A 26871-nucleotide genomic window follows, 5' to 3' on the forward strand; every position below is an offset into this window, starting at 1 on the left:
ATTGCGTGAAGTTGTTTTAGTTCAATCATTGACTCTCTTTGAAGATGGTTGTGTGGTTAACAGCCCAAATATTGGAAAAAGAATTATTGCTGTCTGGGATGCACACCCAGGAGATGATGGAGTAAGAAGTAATATCCACAGAAAATTGGTGCACAGCAAATGAACAGCATACCCTTTTGTTTTCAGAACAACAGCCAATGGCTTGTGTTTCTCTGCTGCTAAATATGCCTCCCCGGTCTGGACCTGACCTGCATACACAAACAAAGAGGATGTCATCCTTAATTAAACATGCCACATAATAACTGAATGTGTGAAGGCCACATCTTTGAATAACCTGTACGAAGTAGTATCACTTTTGCCTCAACAGTGCAATGAACAGCTCATGAATCTAGTGATGATTTCAAGTAGACTTTGAAGAAGATCATGTCATGTACTGAGCAGAGGACACATTTGGAGTTCCTCAGTGCCTAGAAATCAAGGAGGGCACTCACATTACAGCTGAGCATAAATTCTCAACACATTTGTCCAGCTCTAGGGGCTGAAGGTATTGACATTAAACAATGGGGAGGTGTGCCACCTGTGAAGACAAATGTCACATGATGGAACAAGATGGGTGAGGATGTCATCCTTTGTTATTGCATTGTAGTCCAAGGCACGGCATGCAGAGTGCCATGCTTCCCTGTTCCATTGTACCACTGAAGATCTATGGGAAGCAAATAAATAGACCAGTGATGTAGCTCAGTAATGGCCCCAAAAACTGTAAAATGTTGATTTATGGATGCAAAAAAGGGAAGAAAAGGACCTGGCTTCTAAAAATCAGGAAAAGGAGTAAAGTATCTAAATGCATGGCAGAACTGGATTGTGTGTTTTGTGAGGGCAAAATAATAACAAGTCCTTTGAATGAAAATTTATTCCACAAGTACAAAGAGCTGGAAAAGTGATACAGAAAAAGGTAATAGCAACATAACAGTGCATTTATAATTTAAGAGAGGTGCAGTAGAATGAGTGACAGAAAAAAAGAAAAACATCACTGTGTCCAGAAGAGGCAAAAACAGTAACAGTGATTTTTTTTTACATTTGTGTACTGTAATGTTGCTGCTTACAGCTCTAATCTAAGGTGCAAAGATAATGTATTCAGATAAAAAGTGAGAGCTACATCTGCTGCCATCATGGCTCTGGAGGATATTTATATGCATCTCAGGGCAAACCAATCATTACAGAAATGTCTCATGGAGATAAGGATTTCAGAGTGCATGAAATAAAATATAATTCGTATGACATAGTTTTAAATGGAAGAGAAAAAGAAAAGTATTGGATACCTAAATCTAGCAGAAATTTGCAAGTAGAATCACAATCAACAACAAACTTCAAGATACACCACTATTATGGAAATTTCAGGATGGAAACAGTGAACAGAAATGAAGGAAAGCAATAACTCTACTGTAGATGGAAACTGGGTTGTAGATAGACATAAGTAACAGCACACGGAAGGTCAGACTTTCTGAGCTGTTGCATTTATCTATCTGCTACCCATCTTGCATATGCAGGTAAATGGTTTTCCTTACTTCATTTTTACATAAATGTTGAAAAGTTTTGAATATATCAGAGGAATGTATAGACAAAGGCAAAGGCAAGAGAATATGGTGAAAAGTTAATATATTGTTACTGGTTCTGGTAGTTGTAAGAGGGATATATAATGACTGTTTCTAATCATTGAAACACTAATTGTAATTGTGGATACAGGTAAGCTAGTGAAAAATCAGTGGATGTTTCATAAATTGTGGTAACTGCATTACCTGTTTCATTAGAACTATAACAACAAAATTCTGCTGCTTGCATTTTGAAAGCCATTGGGAAGGCTACTCAGTAGGCTTCAAATGTGGGAGCAAACAGCAGTGTCCATACAACCACAGACACATAAATAGAAATCACCATTTTGCTATGCACTCTAAATGAATGCAACTGCTGATCATAAACACCCAGTAGCTTCCAGGTAATCCCTCATGTCTTCAGTACATATTTACTAAATAATAGGAGATTTCAGCATTCATTTGTTTGCAAAGAACTTAACTTTTTTCACTTTCTGAAAGTTGAACATGACTGAGACTGGACAAGCAGGAACTGCAGCACTGACTATGTAATTATTGCTGCAGATTTCGGTCTTATCAGGAAACTTCTGATTATTTAAATGGACAGCACTGTCCACATGAACAGGATCTAAATCAAGAATGTCTTGATTGTCAAATGTCAGAATTACAATATCTTCATATGAGATGCATCTAGTAAATCTTGTGTCTTCACAATTGAGGTGGATGACACAGTTAATTTGATTTATAATTTAGTATAGGTCATATGTTCATGTCCAGGTTATATCAGTTACAAATATTTCATTTATCATGTCATTTTGATTACTTCAGAAGTACACTATATATATATATGGCTCATCTTGTACTGTTTGTCTGTAAACTGAGGAGCAAACAGCACTCATGTTGGGGGAAATGGACTTTCCCAGTAGGCCACTACAAGTCTACTACAGGAACACTGAGAATCAGTTTCCTGTCTAACATTGTTGTGCAGTGTTAGGTGATTTGTGTAGATTCTGTTTGTGTTTCTTTCTTCCATTATTAATTACTAATTTCTGTATTCCATGTACTGTTCATCCATTTTGTCCTGTACTGTGCCACTGCTGATGTAAGACCTTTGCTGGGGGAAGGTCAATATTCACCATGTGAAACAGCCTGTAGGAGTTTGTTGTGGTGTCACTGGATAGAGAGATTGTGTATTCACCCGCTGCTTGCTCTTCAGCTTGCAGACTGACTATATCGAGCCCCCATCTGTAGTTCCATTAATTGGTGTGGTACCTAGTTTGGACAAATATCACTTATCTGTAGTTCCAATCATAAAAATCCAGAATCTGTTGACACTGAAATTATCTCCACATGTATATCATTCTTGAACAATCTGATACTTGTCCTCTGTTATGCATTGTTCCATAATGGTCACTGATAGCACATAGTAAGTTGTCATAGAATGTACATTGCGTGTCAAGTCAGTCAAGTCATGGAGCATTCACATATGAAGAATGCAACAGTTTCTCATTTCAGAATACTATCATACAGTAATCTGAAGCAAGAACATGTTCGTATCAATTTGGTCTTACACTTTTTGCTTGTCACCAGTTCACACAAATCCTATCTGTCACCAGGACTCATTTGAGTATATTACCATCTTTAAAATGTATGTACTAGACCAACTCATATTCCACATCATCAGAAAGTATAATACTATCACTGTGCTGTGGGGAATGACATTTCAGATTTTTAACAATAGCACGCATGGTGAAGAGTATTTTTCCTCGCCATTTCTCATTGTTTGGTTGCTTTCAACATAAAGTGTGCATAGATTTCTTTATGCAGGTGAACATATTGCTCATAATACAGAATATTGGCCTTAGCTGTTGCCAGAATTCAATAACAACAATCCATATTCTTGATACTCATCACTTTTGGCTTTGAAACTTTCAGGAAAAGTCATTTACAATTCTACAATGCACTTCAAAGCCATACCCCCATTTTCAATAAACCATTTTTACTCAGTGTTTATTCAGCCAAATATATAAGTGGGAGATGGCAGGAAACCATCTTTATACGGACATTTTCTATTCAGTGTGAATGTTAGTATACAGAATCATCAGTTATTCTCACAATACAGACCTGATGATTTCTTAAAATTTTACAGTATACATATTGTAATAACTGCACTGAGTAGTAAAAGAAAGTACAAAACCTTGGCACCATTGGAAATTATTGAAGGCTTCTAAATTTCAGTGCAGGGGAAATATTTACAGTTTTTGTAATAATAAACAGGTGTTTTGGTTAATGTGTTTCAAACAGGAAGCAGTTTTACAAGAGATAAAAGGCAATATAGACATGGAATGTATTAGGAATAAAATCTCTCAGCATTATTACAAAGGATAGTCACAAGAAAAACTTTGTTGTTCATTAGGCCAAAGTTTGATTACAGTATACATAAAAATTCAAAACTTTTGATTTACTTTGACATTTTGAGTATCTGTTCCTGGATGTTGTCTGCAAATCTGGCAATAGAAAGTATGTATTCTTACTCTTTAAAGAGTTATTTATAATAAATCCTGAGTTATTAGTTCAATTTTGGTAGTATGACAAACCATGATTCAAAGACCTAATAAGTGACTTCTGAGGGCTTCTTACACAGCTAAAAAGAAATTTAAGTATTCAGTATAGGGTGAACTCACATCTTTTCTCATCAGCATTTTACTGGTCATACCAAGTTGTTTTAACTTATTTTGCCACTGCATACCTCTTCTCATTAACGGTGCTTCCAGATTCTGATGATGTGTACTAGTACTCATAAGCAAACAGTAGAAAATCCAGGATGGAATGTAACAATATTATGAGAAGGAAAGTTGCTACTCACCATATAGCATCCACAGCTCGTGGTCTAGTGGCTAGCGTTGCTGCCTCTGGATCACGGGGTCCTGGATTCGATTCCCGAACGGGTTGGAGATTTTCTCTGCCCAGGGACTGAGCGTTTGTGTTGTCATCATTTCACCATCATCATCATCATCATCATCATCATCATTCATAACAGTGGCTAGATTGGATTGTGAAATAATTGGACTGTGCAAAAATTTGGACTTCGTATGTGCACTAATGATCGCACAGTTGAGCGCCCTACAAAACCAAAACATCATCGTCATTACCATATAGCGGAGATGCTGAGTCACAGATATGCAGAACAAAAAGACTTTCCCAATTAAAGCTTTCAGCCATCGGCCTTCGTCACTTACCCCCACCCAGTCACCACTCCCATCATGCACTGGTGCTGCTGCTCGCAGTGTGGTTTCGGTTGCCTGACACTGCAATTGTGTGTGTGAGTTGCATTTGCATGTGTGTGTGTGTGTGTGTGTGTGTGTGTGTGTGTGTGTGTGTGTGTGTGTGTGTGCGCGTGTGTGTGCGCGCGTGTGCTTGCACGCGTGCGTAAGTGTGTCTATTGTTGACGAAGGCCAATGGCTGAAAACTTTAATTGTGAAAGTCTTTTTGTTGTGCATATCTGAGACTCAGCATCTCCTCTATATGATGAGTAGCAACTTTCCTTCTCATAATATTGATACTCAAAAACATTCATTCATTCACTGGGCATGGCATCTTCTGAAGTACAAATGTTTGCTATAATTCTAAGAGCCAAACTGAATTGAGTTTCTGTACAAGTTTTATTACATGATAATTAAAATTTTAAGTTTTCATTAACATTAACCCCAGCAATTTTGTAGATATTACTCACTCTATTACTTTGTCACCCAACACTAGATCTCGATTTACATTTTGACTTATTTTTCCAAATTGCATGTAATTTGTTTTGTTTACATTTAATGTCAACCTGTTTGCATTAAACCAAGAGTGGACATACTGGAGGACTTCATCAGAATTTGTAAACAGTAACTGCTTTGAAGCACTTATCATCACGTTAGTATGGTCTGCAAGCAGCATGAGATTGTTGGCACTGTATGGGGTGTGTATATCCTTTATACATATAAGAAATAGTATGGTACTTCTGTTCGCATTGCTTTCGCATCTGAAAGTAAACTGATTTTGTGATTTTTTTTTTTTTTTTTTTTTTTTTTTTTTTTTTTTTTTTTTTTTTTTTTTTTTAAATGCTATCATTGGCAGTATCAAACACTTCAGAGAGATCGTGCTTTTTCTGTATTTTACCTGCCTCGAAGCCATGCTGATTGTTGTTCAGTAACTTATGGTCATTTAGATATTTGTTGATTCAGTACTTCATCAGTTTTTCGTGTTGGATCTGCCTTCATGTTACAAGCAGCTTTTGTACTTTCTGGGTTTTCTTGATTTGTCAATTTTAAGTTTTATGAAATTCTTAAATTCTTGCATTAGTGAAATAATTGTTTATATAATTTAGCAAATTTTCTTAATCTTCAGTTTTGAAAATGGTATCCTATTCTTCACATATCTTCACTGTTTGTCTTCACAATTCCCAAAATAGCTTTTGACTTGTTTTAAAACTGTCTTATTAAGGTGTCATTAGCTAGAAAATTTGCCATAGCAGTTACTTTTTGATATACTCACTTGTCATTCTTAACATATTCATTAAACTGTGGATTCTTGGAGGTTTCCATTTTACAAATTAGTCTTGTCAGAGTTCTACAAGAATTTTTAATGCCAGTTGTGATCCTGGTACTTGCCTGTGTTACGATGGGTTGTGATTCTTGACAGCTTCTGTGGAAAGCACATCCTAGAATATCCCATGAAGGTTAACAAAAAGGAATTATGTGCATTACTGATATTTGCTTGGGACAGCACTTTCACAGGACAAAAACATTGTGTTTGATACCCGAATTGTTTCTCAGTCTCTGTACCAATATCAGACGTGAACATTTGTGTTTATGTGTGTGTGTTCATTTTTTTTGTATTCTGTTATTTTGATACGCTCCATTTTTCCAGATACTTACTTATTTTTTCCCTTCGTTTTTTGTATCATTTTACACTCCCATTTTCCATTTTTTTACCATGTAGTCCTTTAGTATTTGCTGGTATTTCATTGACCGTTATTTCCTTTCAATCTGTGCTTTGATCTTGGTCTTAGTGCCATTCAGTAACTCATACATAGAAGTGTCATTGAGTTTAAATCTTTATTGTGCATCCATTTCAACTTTTGAATCATTTTGTGTTCCATGCTTCTCCTGCTATAAGTTTTTTTTTCTCTGTACCGTGTCTTCATCCTAGTGCAAAAATTTTAAAACCACAAAATACAGATCTTCACTTTAGTTGGCAAGCCAGTCACATTGAACTTACAGAAGGACAACATTTTTGTCAGGTAGTCTGTGGTAAGATAATCAATTTATTCCTGCTGTAGCAAGAACAAACACTGTTTATGGAACATAATACTTTATAGAGCAACACATAAGATGCAGTGAATTACATAGCACTGAATACATTGGAGACCTCATTTGCAATTGCTTAAATGGCACTGTTTCTTTGGCAACTCACCAGAGTGCATCAGGCGGCCAACCCAGGTGGCCTCTAGAAGTGTAACTGTGAACTGTATTGACGTGTGATCTCTGAAATCAGATGTAGAATGAGTGAAGGTACATCACTCCTCCCTTCCAGGGGATGGGAAAACCACATACATACATACATACATCAAAACACTAGGCATAGAAAAATACATGATACAGAAAAACATGCATGGTACAGAAAAAAATCACAGCACAGAAAATGCACTGCTACCAAAAAACATGTGTACCATGAAGGAAAAAAAAAGCGCTGATCTCATAAGGCACTTAGATTATGAGTCACGGAAAATGCCAGTGAAGGTGCTGACATCCATTTCGTCGTCGAATGATGGCGGCTGCTGCAGCATGTGGCAGGCAGCCACTGGCGAGTAGGAGCAGAAGTGATGAGGGGGCAGGTTGGCGTGCCATTCCTCCTCTTGTGAGAGTCTGTATGGCAGGATTGTGGCATCATCCCCATAGCAATGTCTTTGTTGAGGTCAGCAGTCAGCGCTGGTGGCATCAGTATGGGTATCAGAGACAGGATGCAACAATGGAGACAGCAGCAGTTCCAGTGTCAGGTGCAGCAGGGGCTGCGCCAGAAATGGCAGTTGAGGAGTAAGGGTGGAGGGAGGAGCCCCAGTCAGGGATCTGCCAGTCAGCGACCCCACTGAGGTGCGTACTGGACCGTCTGCGATACAGGAACTAGCAATGGCGGCATCAGGGGCGGGGGAGGTAGTGGACTCTATGGAACAGACCCCACCATGCATGGCCTCAGCTGGTCGAAGTGATGGGACGTCCGCCTGTCAGGAGTGTGGATGATGCACAGGTGATGGCCCCTGTGATGCTCAATGACAGCAGGAACCCAGTACAGCCGGCAGCCAAAATGACGAGCCCAGACAGGCACACCCATCCAGAACCACTGCAGACCCAACGATGTCAGCAGACACAGTGTTAGATACAGCAGGTGAAGCAGGCTCCGTGATTGACATCCGCATAGCAGCTCCTCTGGGTTCTTGGCCCGACTGGAATGAAATGGTACGAACTCAAAAAATATTCTAAAGCAGCTTCAGGGTACCTGCCAGATACGTACTTCTGCATCCAAGTTTTAAATGTCCGAACCACCCGTTGAGTCTCACCATTATATTGAGAATGGAATGGGGAAGCTGTGAGATGGCAAACGCCACTGGCCTAAGAAAAAGATGCAAACTCTTGAAAAATAAACTGGGAGCCATTATCAGTAACCATGGTGTGCGGAAGTCCCTCAACCGCAGAAATCTCAGACAGGGTCGAAATAGTGGCCACTGCATACATGGATGCCCAACCTGCCATGTAGGGAATCTCGGAATAAGCGTCCTCTACAATGAGCCGGTACTGATTTAGGAAGGGCCGAGCAAAATTGACATGTAGACAGCCCCATAGGCAGTGCGGCATCGGGCAGGGGGGAAAATGGCGCGTGCAGGGTTGCTTGTTGCTGAACACAGTAAGCACAAGTGGCGATAAGCTGTGTGATGTTCTCATCTATGCTCAGCCAATACACATGCCAGTGGGCCAAAGCTTTGGTGCAAGAGGTCCCCCAATTACCGAAATGCAGAAGACACAGTACATTATGGCATAAGAAAGCGGGAATCACAATCTGGGGAGCAGTGTCCTCAATAGCTGACAAAAGAATCCTGTCAAACACAGAAAGGCAGTGCTGGACAGAGAAATAATAACACAAGAGATCCAAGGCACTGTCTGGGGGTTTTTCTGGCCGACCATGCTTCACAAAAGGGAGGACCTGACTAAGTACCAGATCTGCACTGACAGCCAGTACTATCGTGGCACAAGTGGTGGCAAAACCATTGACCATGCTCTTGTTCTCAGTATCTAAATAGAAACAAAGAAACTCGTTCTGGTTGAACACCGGGACCGACCCTATTGGAAGGTGAGATAAGGCATTGGCGTTGGCATGTTGCGGCATCAGCCGGTAATGGAACTGTTAATGATAATGTGAGAGGAAGAGAGACCACCGCTGCAAACAATGCATTGCTTTGTCCAGCACGGAAGCCAAATGGTTAAAAAGAGCAACCGACAGCTTGTGATCTGTGATTAAATGGAACTTAGACCCATATAAGAAGACGTGAAATTTCTTGAGGGTGAACGCAACCACTAAAGTCTTCTTTTCACTCTGAGAATACCGCTGCTGAGCAGGAGTTAGTCTTAGAAATGTAAGCAGTGGGTCATTCAGACCCATCTGTGTATTTGTGTGCCTGAACTGAGAGGCATTTGTAGCCAACACGAGATTCTGACTCAGCTGAAAACTAGCCAGACAGGGAGCAAACTGAAGCTTAGATTTAAGCAAACTGAACACTCAGTCACATGCTGGGCACCAGAAAAAACGCTCATTTTTGTGCAAAAGTGCATGCAGGGGCTGGGCAACAGTGGATGTGTCTGGTAAAAACTTATGGTAGTATCCAACTTTAGCTAGAAACTCCTGCAGTTCCTTAACAGAGGTTGGCCATGGAAAAGCTATAATTGCGTCAACATGGTAACGCAACAGCGTAACCCCTTTGTGAGAAACCTCAAATCTGAATACTCAATTAACAGCTGAAAAAAAAAAAGATATTTGGCAAGATTGCACTTGAGATGCACAGACTGCAAAACGGATAACAGTGATGGAGATTTCTAAGGTGGTCTTCAGTGTAAGAACCCAAAATAATGATATCACTGAGGTAATTGATGCAGCCAGGCCCAGAGGCTGCCAGCCAATCTAAAAAAATGCTGAAAAATTGTGGTTTTGCTAGTGATGCCAAAAGGCAAGCGTTGATATTGGTATTGGACAAAAGGTGTAACGACAACAAGGGTATACTTAGTGGCCTTATCCAAGGGGAGGTGGAGGTATGCTTCAGACAAATTGGTCTTGGAAATCAGTGGTCACATGACAATTTTCTAGCAACTTGTCACAGTGAGGCAAAGGGTATGTGTTTATCACAGACTGAGCATTAATTTTGACACTGAAGTTGCCACAGAGGCATCGGCTTCTTAACGGTGACTAGTAGTGTAGCTCATTCAGTGGAAGAAATAGGCCGACTGATGTTGAGCAACATCAAATGGTCTAATTTGGCCTTGACAGGATTGCACAGTGTGACAGGCACCTGCCGCACCCAAGAAATATGAGGGTAGGTGGACTCTTTCATGGTAATGTGGGCTGGAAAACCTGTAGCAGAACTGAGCCCAGAGAAAAATAGAGATGAAAATGCAGAGCAGAGAGACTCCAGTTGCTGATACGGAACTTGAGCTGCCACTACATCATTGGCAATGGGGAAACTGAAAGAGTTAAACACATATAACCCGAACAGATCTGCAGTATGGGAATGACCCACAACAAGGAAGGTGAGAGGGTGAACAACAGATTTTAAAGAAACAGGAGCAGAGAAATGACCTAGGATCCGAATCTGCAGTTCATTGCAGTAAACCACCTTACATGAAACCTTTGTGATGGTATGCGAGCCCAAGTCCACATACATTTGTGTGTTTACTAAAGTCGCTGCAGTTCCTGTGCCCACTTGCAATTTAGCAGGTTATTAAACACACACATAAGTCAACAAACAATTAGTTTGGGGAGACAGTCATTGTAGAGATACAGTTTATATCCATCAGTACTAGTGTGTCTGCCAAATTTGAAAAACAGTTACACGCTGATGCAATGTGGCCTTTCTTTTGACACTTCTTGCAAACAGCCCAATGGTTAGGGCACCCAGAATGCTCGTGTTGGACAAAGCAGTACGGGCAAGATGGAACAGGGATCACGCAGCCACTGTTGTGGTGTGGCCTGTTGCTGCTGAGGCTGTAACTAACGCTGCCCCATGTGACGTTGAGTTGAAGGTTGTACTGCTGCAATGGCTTCTCTGTCATCCTGAACACTTGCAGTGTGCCTAAGAGGGGCTTCTATATCTGTAGCCAGACAAATAATAACATCATGCACCATGTGATCAGTGTAGGGTTTGTGATGAGTACTAGTGGCAAATTTACAGTGATGGTTCAAGCCGTGTAATTCTGCAGCCCAGGCTTTGTAAGATTGGTTTGGAAATTTATGACAATGGTAAAGTTCCACATGCATGGCAGTGACATGCGTTCTTTCACAGTAACAGGTTGAGAGAAGCTTGCACATTTCATCAAAGTATAAGCTGGCTGGTTCGTGGAAAGCTGCAAGTTGGCACAAAAAGTGATAAATGGATGGGAAAAGCAAGGAAAGAAAGCCGCTTACGGGTTTGCATCACACACGCAAGAAACCTGGAAATGGTGATATAACCGTATCTCATAGGAGTCCCACTCTTCATCTGATTCATCATATGCGGGGAATGGTGACGGTTGCACTGATGGGAGAATAACCTACTGCAAACACTTAGATGCCACTTGATTGGGAGCAGAGTTGTTTCACGAAAGCTTTCTGCTAAGCAATGATGCTTTAGAGTATTTCTTCCATCGAGATGTTTGGTGAGTGATTTAGCACTGACGCTAATACACGAAGACAATATAACTCTCACTCATCGTTTGCTATAGCAAGAACAAACATGATTTATGGAACATAGTACTTTATAGAGCAGCACGTAAGATACAGTGAAGTACATTTGTGTGTTGCACTGAACATACTGATTGTACAACAGTAATACAAGTTACAGAATAGGCTGAGCACTCATTTGTTATCGCTTAAATAATACCGTTTCTTTGGTGCCTCACCAGAGCGCACCAGGGGGCTGACCCAGATGGCCTCTTAAATGGGCCTGTGAACTGTGTGGATGCGCAGTCTCTGAAATTGCGCTCAGCATGAGTGAAGGTACGTCAGTTCCGCTATTGATTTTGTCCTACAAAAATTTTCAAATGGTTTTGAAATTCCTGAGCACATATCACAGTTAAAACACAACAGGCAATGTGCTAAAAATTTGACATTGTCAATAGACATGGCTCTATACAGGAACATCAGATAGAGCACCTAATGTATCTTATCTCGTAACATTGTGCATACTGGAGTTATGGAGGCAACTATGAGCTGTTTTTGTTGCACAACATCATGAGAGTAGATACATTATGTGCTCAATTTGATGTTTCTGTAAGAGCCATGACTATTGATAATGCCAAATATTTGGCACATCGGTCATTCCATTTTGATTACGACTTGCCCTAAGCCACCTCAGAATCTCAAGAAAATGGCCAAAATCTGATAGGGGAAGAATTGATTATTATATCTCAGATAATCACCTGGAAAAATGTGTGTATTTCCACAAAACACAGAGTATAATTTTTCCCTCTATCTGTCATGTTTGCTCATATTTTGTCTGATTCAGTGGCTTTTAAGTGAAACTCATCTTCTGTCGCTAGTACTAGAGCTGTTTTCTAAATATTAGGCTCTGTTCTTGCAATATAACTGATGCATCGCAGTTTAAATGTTACACTATCTACTTTTAAACATATCTTTCTGGAAATCAAAAATTGTTTTTCATTGATTCCTCTTCACTTTTTCAGCATTTTTCCACTGTTACATTGTACAGCTATGTCTTCAGTCGACTGCTCAATTTCCAACATTTTAATAGTAGGTGGAGCACTTAAAATTTTCCAAGCTTTAAGTACTGTAACTTTTTGGTCATTGATGTTATGTGCCATTTATTATGTAAGAATCTAAATTTGAAAAATATCTTGTGGTGGTGGTGGTAGTAGTGTTAGGTTTTCAAATAATAAATTATATAATAAATTTTCGCCAGCAAAATATTTCAGTGCCTTCTTCTACAGCATTAATAATGTGTAAATATCACCTGAATTTTCCTTTAAAATTATACCTTACACAACAAACATCTTGAAGTAAGTGTGGGGCACTGTTGTGTCCAGTATAGCAGCAACACTCTTTTTTTTTAATTTTTTTTATTTTAGTTTTTTTAATTATTTTTTATATTTTTTTATATTTTCTGAATCAGATCCTTATTACTGTAGAGTGGTGCCACATACCCTTGATAATAACAATTGTTAAGTTCTGTTTAGCTTTGACAGATGCTTAGTCAGATGCTTTTGTGATGTCACAAACATATTCTCTGACGCTTTTAGTGTCACCTAATAATGGCAGTTTGGAAGATAATGTAATGAACAATTTACTGCCATCTATTTTCTGTGAGTGTAAGTAAAATGATACACTCTTTAATCAGAAACTGAGTAAAGCTGATGAGTTTTAATAAATTTACCACAAGTCATAGTCCTGTGTTTGTGATAACCTACATGCACTGTCTCTAGTGTTGGAATTCAGGGTTCTGCATTCATGTCAGTAAATCAATACAGCAATAACAATTTCTGCTGTTCTGCTGGTCATTGCAATTCTAAAAGCCAAAATTTGTTCTAATCGAACATATTATTTTTAGAATTAGCCATGATAAATTCGCATAATGCTGTGAATTTTATTTTCACCAAAAATTTGTGATAAAAATTTCCACTTTCAAGTTGCCAGATTTGCAAATAACTTTCAAGCCAAAGTATATGCAGAGTTCCTTAATTTTTTAAATTATTTATATGCAAATACTAGTTATGATCTGCTCATGTTTTGATGTGTATATGCATAAAATTAATTATTTAATTCTATTAATAGTGCTGTACAACTGTAGTCTACACAAATTGTCAAATACATGGATAATGTGATACTTACTTTTACTCTTTTAACAAATCAGGTTTCTCTCTTAATGGTGAACTTCTGATGGATGCACTTGGAGGAGAAACATCTTTTTCGGATGTGCAAGGAGATTCATTTGTTCCGGCATGTACTTTAAGTGTTGGACAGAAAGCTAAATTGACATTTGGTCAGGATGTCAACACTCTGAAGTTCTTCACTACATGTGGGTTACAGGAAGGCTATGAACCGTTCTGTGTGTAAGTTTAAAAAGTGTTTTTACAGACTCTTAAGAATAATTTACTTTCATGTTTAGTGTAATTCGCGTATGCGATGGTATATGTCTGCTTGTGTCTGTTATGTGCGGATGGATATGTGTGTGTGTGCGAGTGTATACCTGTCCCTTTTTCCCCCCAAGGTAAGTCTTTCTGCTCCCGGGATTGGAATGACTCCTTACCCTCTCCCTTAAAACCCACATCCTTTCATATTTCCCTCTCCTTCCCAACCGTGGGTTGCAAAAGCTTGAAATTTGTGTGTGTGTTTGTGTTTGTTATTGTTTCTATCAACATACCAACACTTTTGTTTGGTAAGTTACAGAATCTTTGTTTTTAGATATATTTTTCCCATGTGGAATGTTTCCCTGTATTATAGGTATATTAACAGTGTACGATAAGACAAAATTTCATCTGATTTTTTTTTTATTAGAATTGCCTCAGTTTACTTTGCATGAGGTAATCAAATTACTACATCAAAATTCTTGTGGTGTAGTACAGTTAGTGGGGGCTTGTTTAATAGTGAATGAAAATTGGGTGATACTTACACACACACACACACACACACACACACACACACACACACAGAGAGAGAGAGAGAGAGAGAGAGAGAGAGAGAGAGAGAGAGAGAGAGAGAGAGAGAGAGAGAGGAAGGGAGGGAGAGAGAGAGAGAGAGAGAGAGAGAGAGAGAGAGAGAGAGAGAGAGAGAGAGAAGAGAGAGAGAGAGAGAGAGAGAGAGAGAGAGGGGGGGGGGGGGGGGGAGAGAGAGGTGCACTTATGCTCCTATCAGAAGCCCAAGTGATTTACCACCTCTATTTCACCTTCTACAGTCTTTATCCATTGCACCTCTTGTTCCAAACAAAGGAATATCTTTTTCTAGTTGCTTGATTTTTTGCCTTTGCATTTGTCAGTTGTATCCTGAAAATTTTTTTTATTTCAATAAGTAAGCATTTTTCTTGTATAGCTACACAATATGAACTATTACTTTAAGTGATTCTCCAAATTATGGCATAAGGCAAAGCATTACATGACAGTTGGTCAGCACTGGGTGGCCCTCTGGGCCTGGTAGTGAAGTTTCTTTTTCTTCTTTTTTCATGCTTCTCTCACAGTTTTAAGCTGGTATTTTTATTTTATTCACTTCCCCTGTATTCCTTTCTTTTTCTTGCAGTATGTGTATTGCAATTTCATTTTCAGTTATGTAATATAAGTTTTATTTACATTTTATCATAATTTATATTGCCTTCAACACACCATAAAATCTGAAATTGTCCCCAGAATCATTTAGTGTACCAAACAGTTTGAATGATCGTATATATTGATCAAATATTTGCAGAATGTGTCTAGTGCAATTGACCTTTGTACTCAAATCAATGTAGTTTATCTTAGTATATTTGATACATAGTGTGTAAATATAATTTTATACATTTAACCTTTACAGAAACATGAAGAGAGCCGTAACTTACTGGTACACCAAGGATCAACCAATATTTGAAAACACAGATGACATGCTGGATACTAAAATAGATGTTACTCGTATTCCTGCTGGTTCAGACACACCCCCGTGTCTGAAGATAAGTCACAATACATTTGAGACTATGGAAAAGGCCAACTGGGAATTCTTGAAACTTTCACTGCCTGTCATCTGCCAGTCAACTTTCATAGAGTAAGGACTTAAAAATTGGTGTCATTAAGTTTTTTTCCATTCGATGTCCACAATAAGGATTATATTACTACATTGCTGAAATCTGTTCAGCAGTTGCAAAAATATTAGATTTTTGTATGTATGTATTTCTACTGATCTTCACATCTGTCATGTTACAACTCCCATTACAGCTGAGAAACATGTGTAAAAATAAATTACAACAATATTTCTGACTTCCAAAATGACATAACTCTTCTTCAGATCAGAAAATGGAAATTACTTAAGGTAAGTTGGAAGAAGGAAAACTGGTTTTAAAGGTTCCTCTTCAAAGAGAAAGCATAAGTTCATATTGAAGAAAGATGAGGAAATATATCAGCAGTCTCCTTTTCAAAAGAACCATCCCACGATTGCCTTTAGAAATTTAGGGAATCCAGGGAAAACATAAATTTGAATGGTCAGATTGTGGGCCAGCAGCTGGATAATAATATAGAATTATTCATCACCATCTTACTTTGCAAGAGCCTGGAAACTATTTTTGTGGTCATCCAGAATGCAATGGAGAACATACTGACCATAATTTTCAGTCTGCAGGTCCACTGTCTTCTTGAGCTCACTGAAAGGAACTGTTCCTACTAGCTATTTACTCAGGGGGGTCAGGAACTATGACTGTAAACAAAAGTTTTGAGTCATAGCTGATTAATATATTCAATAAAAGTTCACGTGTACAAACATACTAATATTCCTGATAATAATAGTAATAATAATAATGTCTCTATCATAAACAACACTAGTAGCAGTTGTAACTGTACTCAGGCTCATTCACTATCTATTTTACACATGGCTCATCTGTAAAGAGGGTTGGTAGTGAATGGTTGCATTTGCGTCCGCAACACTGAGTCATATATTGGCTAGCTTTTGAACAGCAGTGAATTGAATACACAATTGTCTATACCACAACCTTGCGCAAAATGAGGTACACTATACAAGTTCAGATTGAAACTTAAAAAAAGAAAGAAAAAACACTTCTAACTTTGTGGCAATGCATATTAAAGTTCATAAAGAAATCTGATCTGGATAAATGATAGTTGGCACAATTCGTACACATTGTTTATTGTCTCGCGTCTACACACTTTCATGATGTTCCTTCACAGTTTATTCGCATACACTGGCATCCATGCTTACACTCACAGCACTTTGCCGCTCCAAACTTACCACCACAATGGGCAACGACCAAAAGCCCCACTTTCATGCTCATATCCCCAGTCATGAGTCAGGTCATGTGACACTACATTAATTATAATAATTCCTAAACATGGCCACAATTCGTTTACAATTTTATAAGATTTAAATACTTAAACCTAAGTAAATTATATAATTTTATACACATTTATCACCACATAATTTTATAATTCGTTGCAATTAAAAAATACAAAACACTATTCAACGGAATGACAAATGCTCATCAAAACACAAAACAAGTACTTTCATGTCCATTTTGCATTACACTATTTTTGCTCTGCATTTAATACATAATTTTATTCTTAAGCACAGAAAATTGAAATCAGTACTAATTTATCACATGCTATCAGATTTACATAATTAGGAATAACTACATGTTTTGGCACAGTTTCACCCCTCTCCCTTAATTTAATGATGTCTTTGCAAAAAATATGAGACATACAAATAGTTGTCTGGCACTACAAAGATCGAAACTGAATGGTGTCATCATAATAAAATATTGACTTACTTTGCAATTGTTCTAAACATCTTTATAACTTAATTCTACTATGAAACATTTTGGTTGAAGTACACCAGCCCAACATAGTATTTCTGCTGCTGCGCTTTAAATTTAAATTATGAACTTCTTGGAAGAGCTCATTTTTGCATGACTTCTATTTCAATGATTAGGTTCCCAGAAAATCCAAGGATTCACATTACAAGTACACTCTACATTATTTACTTAAGTGCAAAGTCATGCACAGTAATTATATGCAGTTATGTAACCAAGTAATTTAAACCATCTGAAACTGCTGAATTCTACCTTCTCTTTATCAGGGAAAGATGAGTCTATAAATGTATTGACTTGCTGTATGGTCATATTGTCCCCCATTACCTTACACAGTTCAGAGGCAACCTCTGCAGCAAGTCACAAATAAAATAGTCTTTCACCCTGACTTCTAATCTTCAAACTTAATTGCTTGCCACAAAAGTGGAAAATAATCTCATCACTTGCCACCTGGTTTTGTCAACATTATGGGTGGCAAACAAACAGTTATTTCCATGAGATCTAAGTGATCCAGGATGATGTGCAGTTCACTTCCTAATTTAACCAAACATGGGTTTGGTAGCAGCCTGGCTGTAATATCATCCAAGGCAGAGTGTTAGCTGGCATTTGACCAACGTGAACAGATTGATAGCTTGCTGTGAAGTGTCTTTCCTTACTCCCTCTCTGGCCATACTTATATATGGGCGCAGCGGATGGCCAAATGAAATGTCTAGGCACAGTCAGCAGCATCTAAATGGCCTCTATCTCAGACACATATTATTTAACAACTCTGTTGTGCACCAAGTTACAACCTTCATAATTTTTAGATGAATGAAGTTAAGTTGGCTTTAGTTACTGAAAAGGTTTCAGCTTGACTTCATTGAAACTTTGCTGGCTAGAGGTTTTAGAATAGAATCAGCAGTAGAACATGACCTCTGAATTATTTCATTTAGAATCCTTGTATTGATTGTTATTTACATTAAAGTCTTGAAACTTGGTACAGTGGTATTATTTAATGAATGTAACAGAACTATCATTAATACAAATGACAGTTAATCTGTTATGGAGAAGGACATTTCTGTTCCAAATTTAGTTTTTAGTAAATTACTTGAAAACTCCTAGAGGTAGCTTAATGGAGTCACATAGTTAATGCTTTTATATCAAATTGAGGCTGCATACAAATTTTCATCTTTCTGAGTCTAATATTTAGCACCTTCAATGTTTCATAAAAAGCTGATTTTGAACAAATTGTTGTTCTGATCAAGTTGAGACTTGTAACAGTTGATTGTGATATATGTTTGCCCACTCTGAACAAATTTTAGCTTTCTAGTTTCATTATTTATTGCCACTTATTTTGTTCTTAAAACAATGTATTTACTGAATCACATTCATTTGACCATTCTGTGATTTAACTGTTTTAACATTAATATACTGAAGCATATAATGACAAAGTTTGCAAAAGCTATTTCAATTTTTAATTTCACTCGTAGATTATGGTGCAATATTTTGTATGCTACACACAGGTGCATTATGATAATGTGCCGCTAGTAACAGTGAACTGAGTTAAGTCCCATGATAATCGGTCACCTCTGTATCTCTCAAATCGTACTGTGCCTATTTCACCACAACATAAGATTTCCACTACTATCATAATTACATCCAAGAAGTGAAAATAGTTATCTGTGCTGATAATACAACAACCATTATCAAGCCTATTGGAGAAACTTCAGTACCAGAAAATGTAACTAAAATTTTGCTGAAAATTGATTATTGGTTCTCTGCAAGTGGACATTCACTGAACTTCAATAAATATAAAACTTGTAATTCTGGACTGGACAATGCCGACCACACAATTAGAAAAATGCACTCATTCCTCACTAGCAGAAACTTGGAAGGATCAAACACAGAACTTAATTTAAGGAAGAAATAGGTGAGAATGTGTGTCTGGTGCACAGCATTTGTATGAAAGTGAATCGTGGACTATGGTTTTTAACCACAAAAGAAGAGAATAGAAACTTTTGAGATGTGGTATTACAGAAGGATACTGAAAATTCATTGGACTGTTAAGATAGGGAATGAGGGGGTTCTCCAGAGAATCAGGGAGGATAGAAATATATGAAAACTTTGAAAAGAAGAAGGGTACGGGATCACAGGATACATGCTACGACATCAGGGAAACCGTAAGTGAAGAGAGAGACTGGGATACATCCCAAAAATGGAGATAAAACAAAAGCTGATGAAATTACAACAAACAAATCATTGTGTCAAGGATGTTCAGTACCAAGTATTCCTCTGAATATTTACATTACTAAAATAATTCAGTACTGGAAAAAATACACAACCATGTCAAAATACCAGAAGACAGTGTTTTAAATATTTTTTGCAGATGATGCCCTTTATTACAAGAAAAAGTTGATAATTTACAATGTGCACTTCACCACTTTAATCATGACATGTATTTCATCACTTTAACTGTGACTCTGAAACATACCTACCTCTAATTTCTCATTTTCACTCAGTGTCTCATCAGTGGAAATCCAATGAATTGGTGTAAATTGGTTGTGTGGCAAATTCTGCCATGATATACACAACACGATGTTCAACTAACACATTTACTGCTAGGGTTCTTGACAGTTTGTAACAAAATTACAGTTTCCTTCTGAATAAGATGATTTTATGATTACCAAAACCTACATCAAGGGTTCAAGTAATCCTTTCTTACACAACTGGTTGGATGATTTTTCTTCCTTTCCAAGTTTCCACATTTATTGTCACTTATAGCAATACAAAGATCAGTTTCAGATTTCACTCGAAATGTTGTTCAGAGGCAAGCACTTTCAACATTCTATTAATCAATATAATGTCAGCAGATTGTTTACAGTGCACTTCCACAATTTGAGTTCTGACAGATTAATATCACACCATTGGTTTCATTTTACATGGTCAGGTAACACACCAGATTTACTGATACAGAAGATAAATATGCAGACATTCATGATGTTGATAGAAAGATGCGACCAGACAAATGTCCACTGACTGACTCCAGGAGTTATTAAAAAATAGTAATAGTTACTATTGAGATGTTGATTGGATGAATATGGGCAGCAGATTCACATGGAGATGTTAGTCATGTATTAGGTGACTCTCATTACCTAAACATTAACGTGGTAGTTGCTAGCGGTGTAGTTTTTATGTACATTGATGTTGCTTGTAATAACGGTGGTGGCAGACAGCAGGCTTTTGAAGAGAAGGGGTATTTATAAATTGGCATGAAGATGATTTGAGAATTTGAAAACTGCACGTTTCTTTGTAGAAGTGTATGGTTGAAATACATTAGAGTGGCAGATAATTGTTCAGGCAATAATTTGATTTACATAATAAATTGTTGATCAAAAAAATAAAAAAGTTTACAGAACTATTTGCTATGCCTTTGTTGTGAATCAACAACGTAGGAAAAGAGAATACAACTTACCGTAAAGAAGGCACATCACATTGCAGTTATGCACAATTAAGTCTTTTAATTGTGCCTTTCTGCAACTTTGAGTGTCTTCTTTATGGTAAGTAGCGATTTGTCTTTTCCTGCATTGTTGATATTCCTGCCTGGAGTTTCCATATGTTGTGAATTACCTGCTAACAAGTTGTGCCAACTTTATGAAAAGGATAAATTACTACACACCATTTAGAGGAGACTTTGACTCTCAGATAGGCACAGCAATAAGACCACTACATATTTAAGCTTTTCGTCTAAAGTAGAAAACACACACACACACACACAGTCTCACAGGCACGACTCTCACGCACCTGACCACTATCTCTGGCAGTGAGGGCCTTACTGTGATCAACTGTGCTTGATGAGAGAAGCAGCCCACGAGTGGTGGGGGTAAGGAGGAGGCTGGGATGAGGAGGGGGAAGGATGGTAGGGTAGTGGTGGGGGAGTATGCAGGGACATGGTGTGGACAGGGTAGGGCTGCTAAGTGCACTCGTTAGGTTTGAGGGGAGGGAGGGGGTAGGTGAGTTGAAAAGGAGAGAAGTAGAGGAGGGGTAAAATATTTGTGGGTGCCGCATTGCTGGAAAAGAAGGCTGTGTAGTGTTGGAATGGGAGCAGGGAAGGGGTTAGGCAGGTGAAGGACAGGGACTAGTGAAGGTTGAGGCCAGGGGGTTGTGTGAATGTAAGATATATTGCAAGGACAGTTCCCACCTGCACCTTTTAGAGAAGCTGGCATTGGTAGGAAGGCCTTAGTTGGTGCAAGCTGTGAAGCAGTCATTGAAGTGAAGCACGTTGTGTTAGGCAGCATGTTCAGCAGCTCGGCAGTCCAGCTGTCTCTTAGCCACAGTTTCTCAGTGGCCATTCATGCAGACATGCCGACATAGAAAACAGCACAGTGGTTTCAACTTAGTTTATAGGCTGCCAGCTTTGAAATTATGGTAAATTATGCAAATTCATAATTAGTGGCTTAACTGTTTAATGATGCCTGTCATTCGGGCCGGAAAATTTAGAGCAACAAAGTATAGTGGTGAAGTCAGGAATCAAACAGGTATAATGGCACAAAAGGCAACAGTAATTTTGGGTATATCCGGAATTCAGTACTAGTTATGTATTAGGTTAATTAGTTTCTGGAAAATTAAAAAATTTCACTTAAAGTCTAACTGTCTAATGGTATGTGTCAGTATGTCCAAAATTCCTAATTAGCTCAGTCTAAATCTACCATTGCTTTTGTGATAATTTCAGTTATTCATTACTTTGTTAATATGGCTTCCAGAAAAACTAAATACATCATTGTAATTGCCATACTAAAAATGATCATCAAAATAAAGAATTTGACTGGAATTTGGTCTGAATAATGTTTTGATAGATTTGAGCATACACTGCTGACACACGATATGGGTAACTAGATTCAGGTGAAAACCAAGGAAAAGAAAAAAAAATTAATGGGAGTCAATAAGAGCAGATAGAAGGATTACAGCATGCTCTGTTTCAAGACTAAGATGAAAGTGATGATTTTCTGAAGCACAGATCTGGTTCAGACGAATCACTGTGGACAACACTATTTCGGAACAAGTGTCACCCTTCAGTTATTTGACCCAGGCAGTAATAAATATCTAGATTTAAAACAGGCTAGATGTGGATTTAAATGTGGTACAGTGTGTATCATATCAAAAAGAAGATAAAGTGACCATAGGAGCACATTCTAAAGGGAAACCTACATAATATTTTTTCAGTTCCTGATGCTTGTGTTGTAAATAGTCAGTCTCTTTTCTGAAAGAGAAATTTTCAGGTCTCAGTAGCACATGGGCATTTCATTAAATGCAACAGCAACATGTGAAAATTTATGCTTGACCTGGGCATGAACCAGGTATATGTGTCCTTCTGGACATCTGCAAGAACAGACACCACATATACAAATACATTCATATATGCACCTTGATGTTGAAATGATATTTTCTGTACAGTGCAGAAGCACTCACTCATCCGAACCTTTGTGAGGCTCAGCTGAATATCTGTGAGCAAATAGGGAATAATGGATGGAGGGTGCTATATCGTCAGGGCTGGATGGGAAGTGTGCTCGTATGGCCAAGGCAGTTAAGGCAACCGTTCTAGAGAGCCAGAGCACCTGGGTTTGAGTTCCAGTCCAGCAAAACTTTTCATGTGTCACCGTTGCATTTAATGCAGTGCCTCTATGCAGCTAAGCTCTGAAAATTTCTCTTTCATTCCATATATATGACTGCTGAATCATACAAATGGTGCCTGTTCTTTTGGACATCTTCTCTATGTTTTCCATCAGAGTCAGCATAAGTTTTTGAGTATTGCAGTCCTTCTTTCATACTTTTATTGTGAGCTTTTTCTCCCCTCATAAATGGATACCCAAACTCAGGCATGGATCCAGGACAGAGGTCACAGGAGTCGTGCGCCCTTCCCAAAAATCAATTTACTAAAAGCATTTATATTTTCATATAAATTAGATTCCAATTTTTCAGTCAACTTTCAGAAAATGAAATAGTGTTGTCACTAAGGGTTCTGAAAATGACATAAACTCTGAGTAATGTTTTCAGTTGCTTTCCTGAATGTTAGCCTGTATTGGTGAGCCCTGTCCTTACCAGGTGCAGGAAACATTGCAGCCATGTAAAGGCATCCATTCACAGGCTGACTGTACTTATTGCTAGCAACAAATCCAACACATTTTCAGACATGATGAATCTTTGTCAACCCGTCCCCCTCTCCCCCTGGATCCACACCTGCAGTGAAACTTTTCTCCATTTCTTGTCTCTCATTGAAAAAATTTTTACTGTAAACGTATGGACATAATTTCAACAAAATAACTGTTACTGTCCTGAAAACAGTGTCAGTATTGGTGCCATGTCTCACTGAGTTCTTTGTGCTTCTCAGTTATGATAATGTTCTAGAAATAAGAGAACAAAGTAAATTATATAAAATCTTCAAGTGTAATATCTCTCACATGCAATTTTTCCCCTATTTCTCTCTTGACAGAGAAGGTGAGAAAATTAGGCGATGGCAAGAAATAAAAATCCGACAACACAGATTACTCGCTGAAGCTGATCAGACAACACCAGCTCATATTGAACAGATAATGAAATCTGGATTTACAATGAGTGATATTAAAGGTAAGCATGTTGTTGTTGTGGTCTTCAGTCCTGAGACTGGTTTGATGCAGCTCTCCATGCTACTCTATCCTGTGCAAGCTTCTTCATATCCCAGTACCTACTGCAACCTACATCCTTCTGAATCTGCTTAGTGTATTCATCTCTTGGTCTCCCCCTACGATTTTTACCCTCCACGCTGCCCTCCAATACTAAATTGGTGATCCCTTGATGCCTCAGAACATGTCCTACCAACCGATCCCTTCTTCTGGTCAAGTTGTGCCACAAACTTCTCTTCTCCCCAATCCTATTCAATACTTCCTCATTACTTATGTGATCTACCCATCTAATCTTCAGCATTCTTCTGTAGCACCACATTTCGAAAGCTTCTATTCTCTTCTTGTCCAAACTATTTACCGTCCATGTTTCACTTCCATACATGGCTACACTCCATACAAATACTTTCAGTAATGACTTCCTGACACTTAAATCTATACTCGATGTTAACAAATTTCTCTTCTTCAGAAACGCTTTCCTTGCCATTGCCAGTCTACATTTTATGTCCTCTCTACTTCGACCATCATCAGTTATTTTGCTCCCCAAATAGCAAAACTCCTTTACTACTTTAAGTGTCTCATTTCCTAATCTAATACCCTCAACATCACCCGACTTAATTCGACTACATTCCATTATCCTCGTTTTGCTTTTGTTGATGTTCCTCTTATATCCTCCCTTCAAGACACCATCCATTCCGTTCAACTGCTCTTCCAAGCCCTTTGCTGTCTCTGACAGAATTACAATGTCATCGGCGAACCTCAAAGTTTTTATTTCTTCTCCATGGATTTTAATACCTAATCCGAATTTTTCTTTTGTTTCCTTTACTGCTTGCTCAATATACAGATTGAACAACATCGGGGAAAGGCTACAACCCTGTCTTACTCCCTTCCCAACCACTGCTTCCCTTTCATGTCCCTCGACTCTTATAACTGCCACCTGGTTTCTGTACAAATTGTAAATAGCCTTTCGCTCCCTGTATTTTACCCCTGCCACCTTTAGAATTTGAAAGAGAGTATTCCAGTCAACATTGTCAAAAGCTTTCTCCAAGTCTACAAATGCTAGAAACGTAGGTTTGTCCTTCCTTAATCTTTCTTCTAAGATAAGTCGTAAGATCAGTATTGCCTCACGTGTTCCAGTATTTCTACGGAATCCAAACTGATCTTCCCCGAGGTCGGCTTCTACTAGTTTTTCCATTTGTCTGTAAAGAATTTGTGTTAGTATTTTGCAGCTGTGGCTTATTAAACTGATTGTTCAGTAATTTTCACATCTGTCAACACCTGCTTTCTTTGGGATTGGATTTATTGTATTCTTCTTGAAGTCTGAGGGTATTTCGCCTGTTTCATACATCTTGCTCACCAGATGGTAGAGTTTTGTCAGGACTGGCTCTCCCAAGGCCGTCAATAGTTCCAATAGAATGTTGTCTACTCCGGGGGCCTTGTTTCGAGTCAGGTCTTTCAGTGCTCTGTCAAACTCTTCACACAGTATCGTATCTCCCATTTCATCTTCATCTACATCCTCTTCCATTTCCATAATATTGTCCTCAAGTACATCGCCCTTGTATAGACCCTCTATATACTCCTTCCACCTTTCTGCTTTCCCTTCTTTGCTTAGAACTGGGTTTCCATCTGAGCTCTTGATGTTCATGCAAGTGGTTCTCTTATCTCCAAAGGTCTCTTTAATTTTCCTGTAGGCAGTATCTATCTTACCCCTAGTGAGATAAGCCTCTACATCGTTACATTTGTCCTCTAGCCATCCCTGCTTAGCCATTTTGCACTTCTGTCGATCTCATTTTTGAGATGTTTGTATTCCTTTTTGCCTACTTCACTTACTGCATTTTTGTATTTTCTCCTTTCATCAATTAAATTCAATATTTCGTCTGTTACTCAAGCATTTCTACTAGCCCTCGTCTTTTTACCTACTTGATCCTCTGCTGCCTTCACTACTTCATCCCTCAAAGCTACCCATTCTTCTTCTACTGTATTTCTTTCCCCCATTCCTGTCAATTGTTCCCTTATGCTCTCCCTGAAACTCTGTACAATCTCTGGTTCTTTCAGTATCCAGGTCCCATCTCCTTAAATTCCCACCTTTTTGCAGTTTCTTCAGTTTTAATCTACAGGTCATAACCAATAGATTGTGGTCAGAGTCCACATCTGCCCCTGGAAATGTTTTACAATTTAAAACCTGGTTCCTAAATCTCTGTCTTACCATTATATAATCTATTTGATACCTTTTAGTATCTCCAGGGTTCTTCCATGTATACAACCTTCTATCATGATTCTTAAACCAAGTGTTAGCTATGATTAAGTTGTGCTCTGTGCAAAATTTTACCAGGCGGCTTCCTCTTTCATTTCTTAGCCCCAATCCATATTCACCTACTACGTTTCCTTCTCTCCCTTTTCCTACACTCGAATTCCAGTCACCCATGACTATTAAATTTTCGTCTCCCTTCACTATCTGAATAATTTCTTTTATTTCATCATACTTTTCTTCAATTTCTTCGTCATCTGCAGAGCTAGTTGGCATATAGACTTGTACTACTGTAGTAGGTGTGGGCTTCGTATCTATATTGGCCACAATAATGTGTTCACTATGCTGTTTGTAGTAGCTTACCCGCATTCCTATTTTCCTATTCATTATTAAACCTACTCCTGCATTACCCCTATTTGACTTTGTGTTTATAACCCTGTAGTCACCTGACCAGAAGTCTTGTTCCTCCTGCCACCGAACTTCACTAATTCCCGCTATATCTAACTTTACCCTGTCCATTTCCCTTTTTAAATTTTCTAACCTACCTGCCCGATTAAGGGATCTGACATTCCACACTCCGATCCGTAGAACGCCAGTTTTCTTTCTACTGATAAC

General features: G+C 38.4%; 1 protein-coding gene across 1 annotated transcript in view; it reads left to right on the forward strand.

Moving 5' to 3' along the window:
• LOC124776932 (ryanodine receptor) overlaps nt 1–26871 on the forward strand; it is a 694095-nt gene that overhangs the window by 308437 nt on the left and 358787 nt on the right. Inside the window, exons 28-30 of the mRNA XM_047252151.1 lie at nt 13738–13936; nt 15387–15611; nt 23843–23976. Of these exons, the coding sequence (XP_047108107.1) occupies nt 13738–13936; nt 15387–15611; nt 23843–23976 (558 nt within the window). The remainder of the gene's footprint in view (nt 1–13737; nt 13937–15386; nt 15612–23842; nt 23977–26871) is intronic.

Source organism: Schistocerca piceifrons, chromosome 2 (genome assembly GCF_021461385.2).
Source record: "Schistocerca piceifrons isolate TAMUIC-IGC-003096 chromosome 2, iqSchPice1.1, whole genome shotgun sequence".
Taxonomy (NCBI): domain Eukaryota; kingdom Metazoa; phylum Arthropoda; class Insecta; order Orthoptera; family Acrididae; genus Schistocerca; species Schistocerca piceifrons.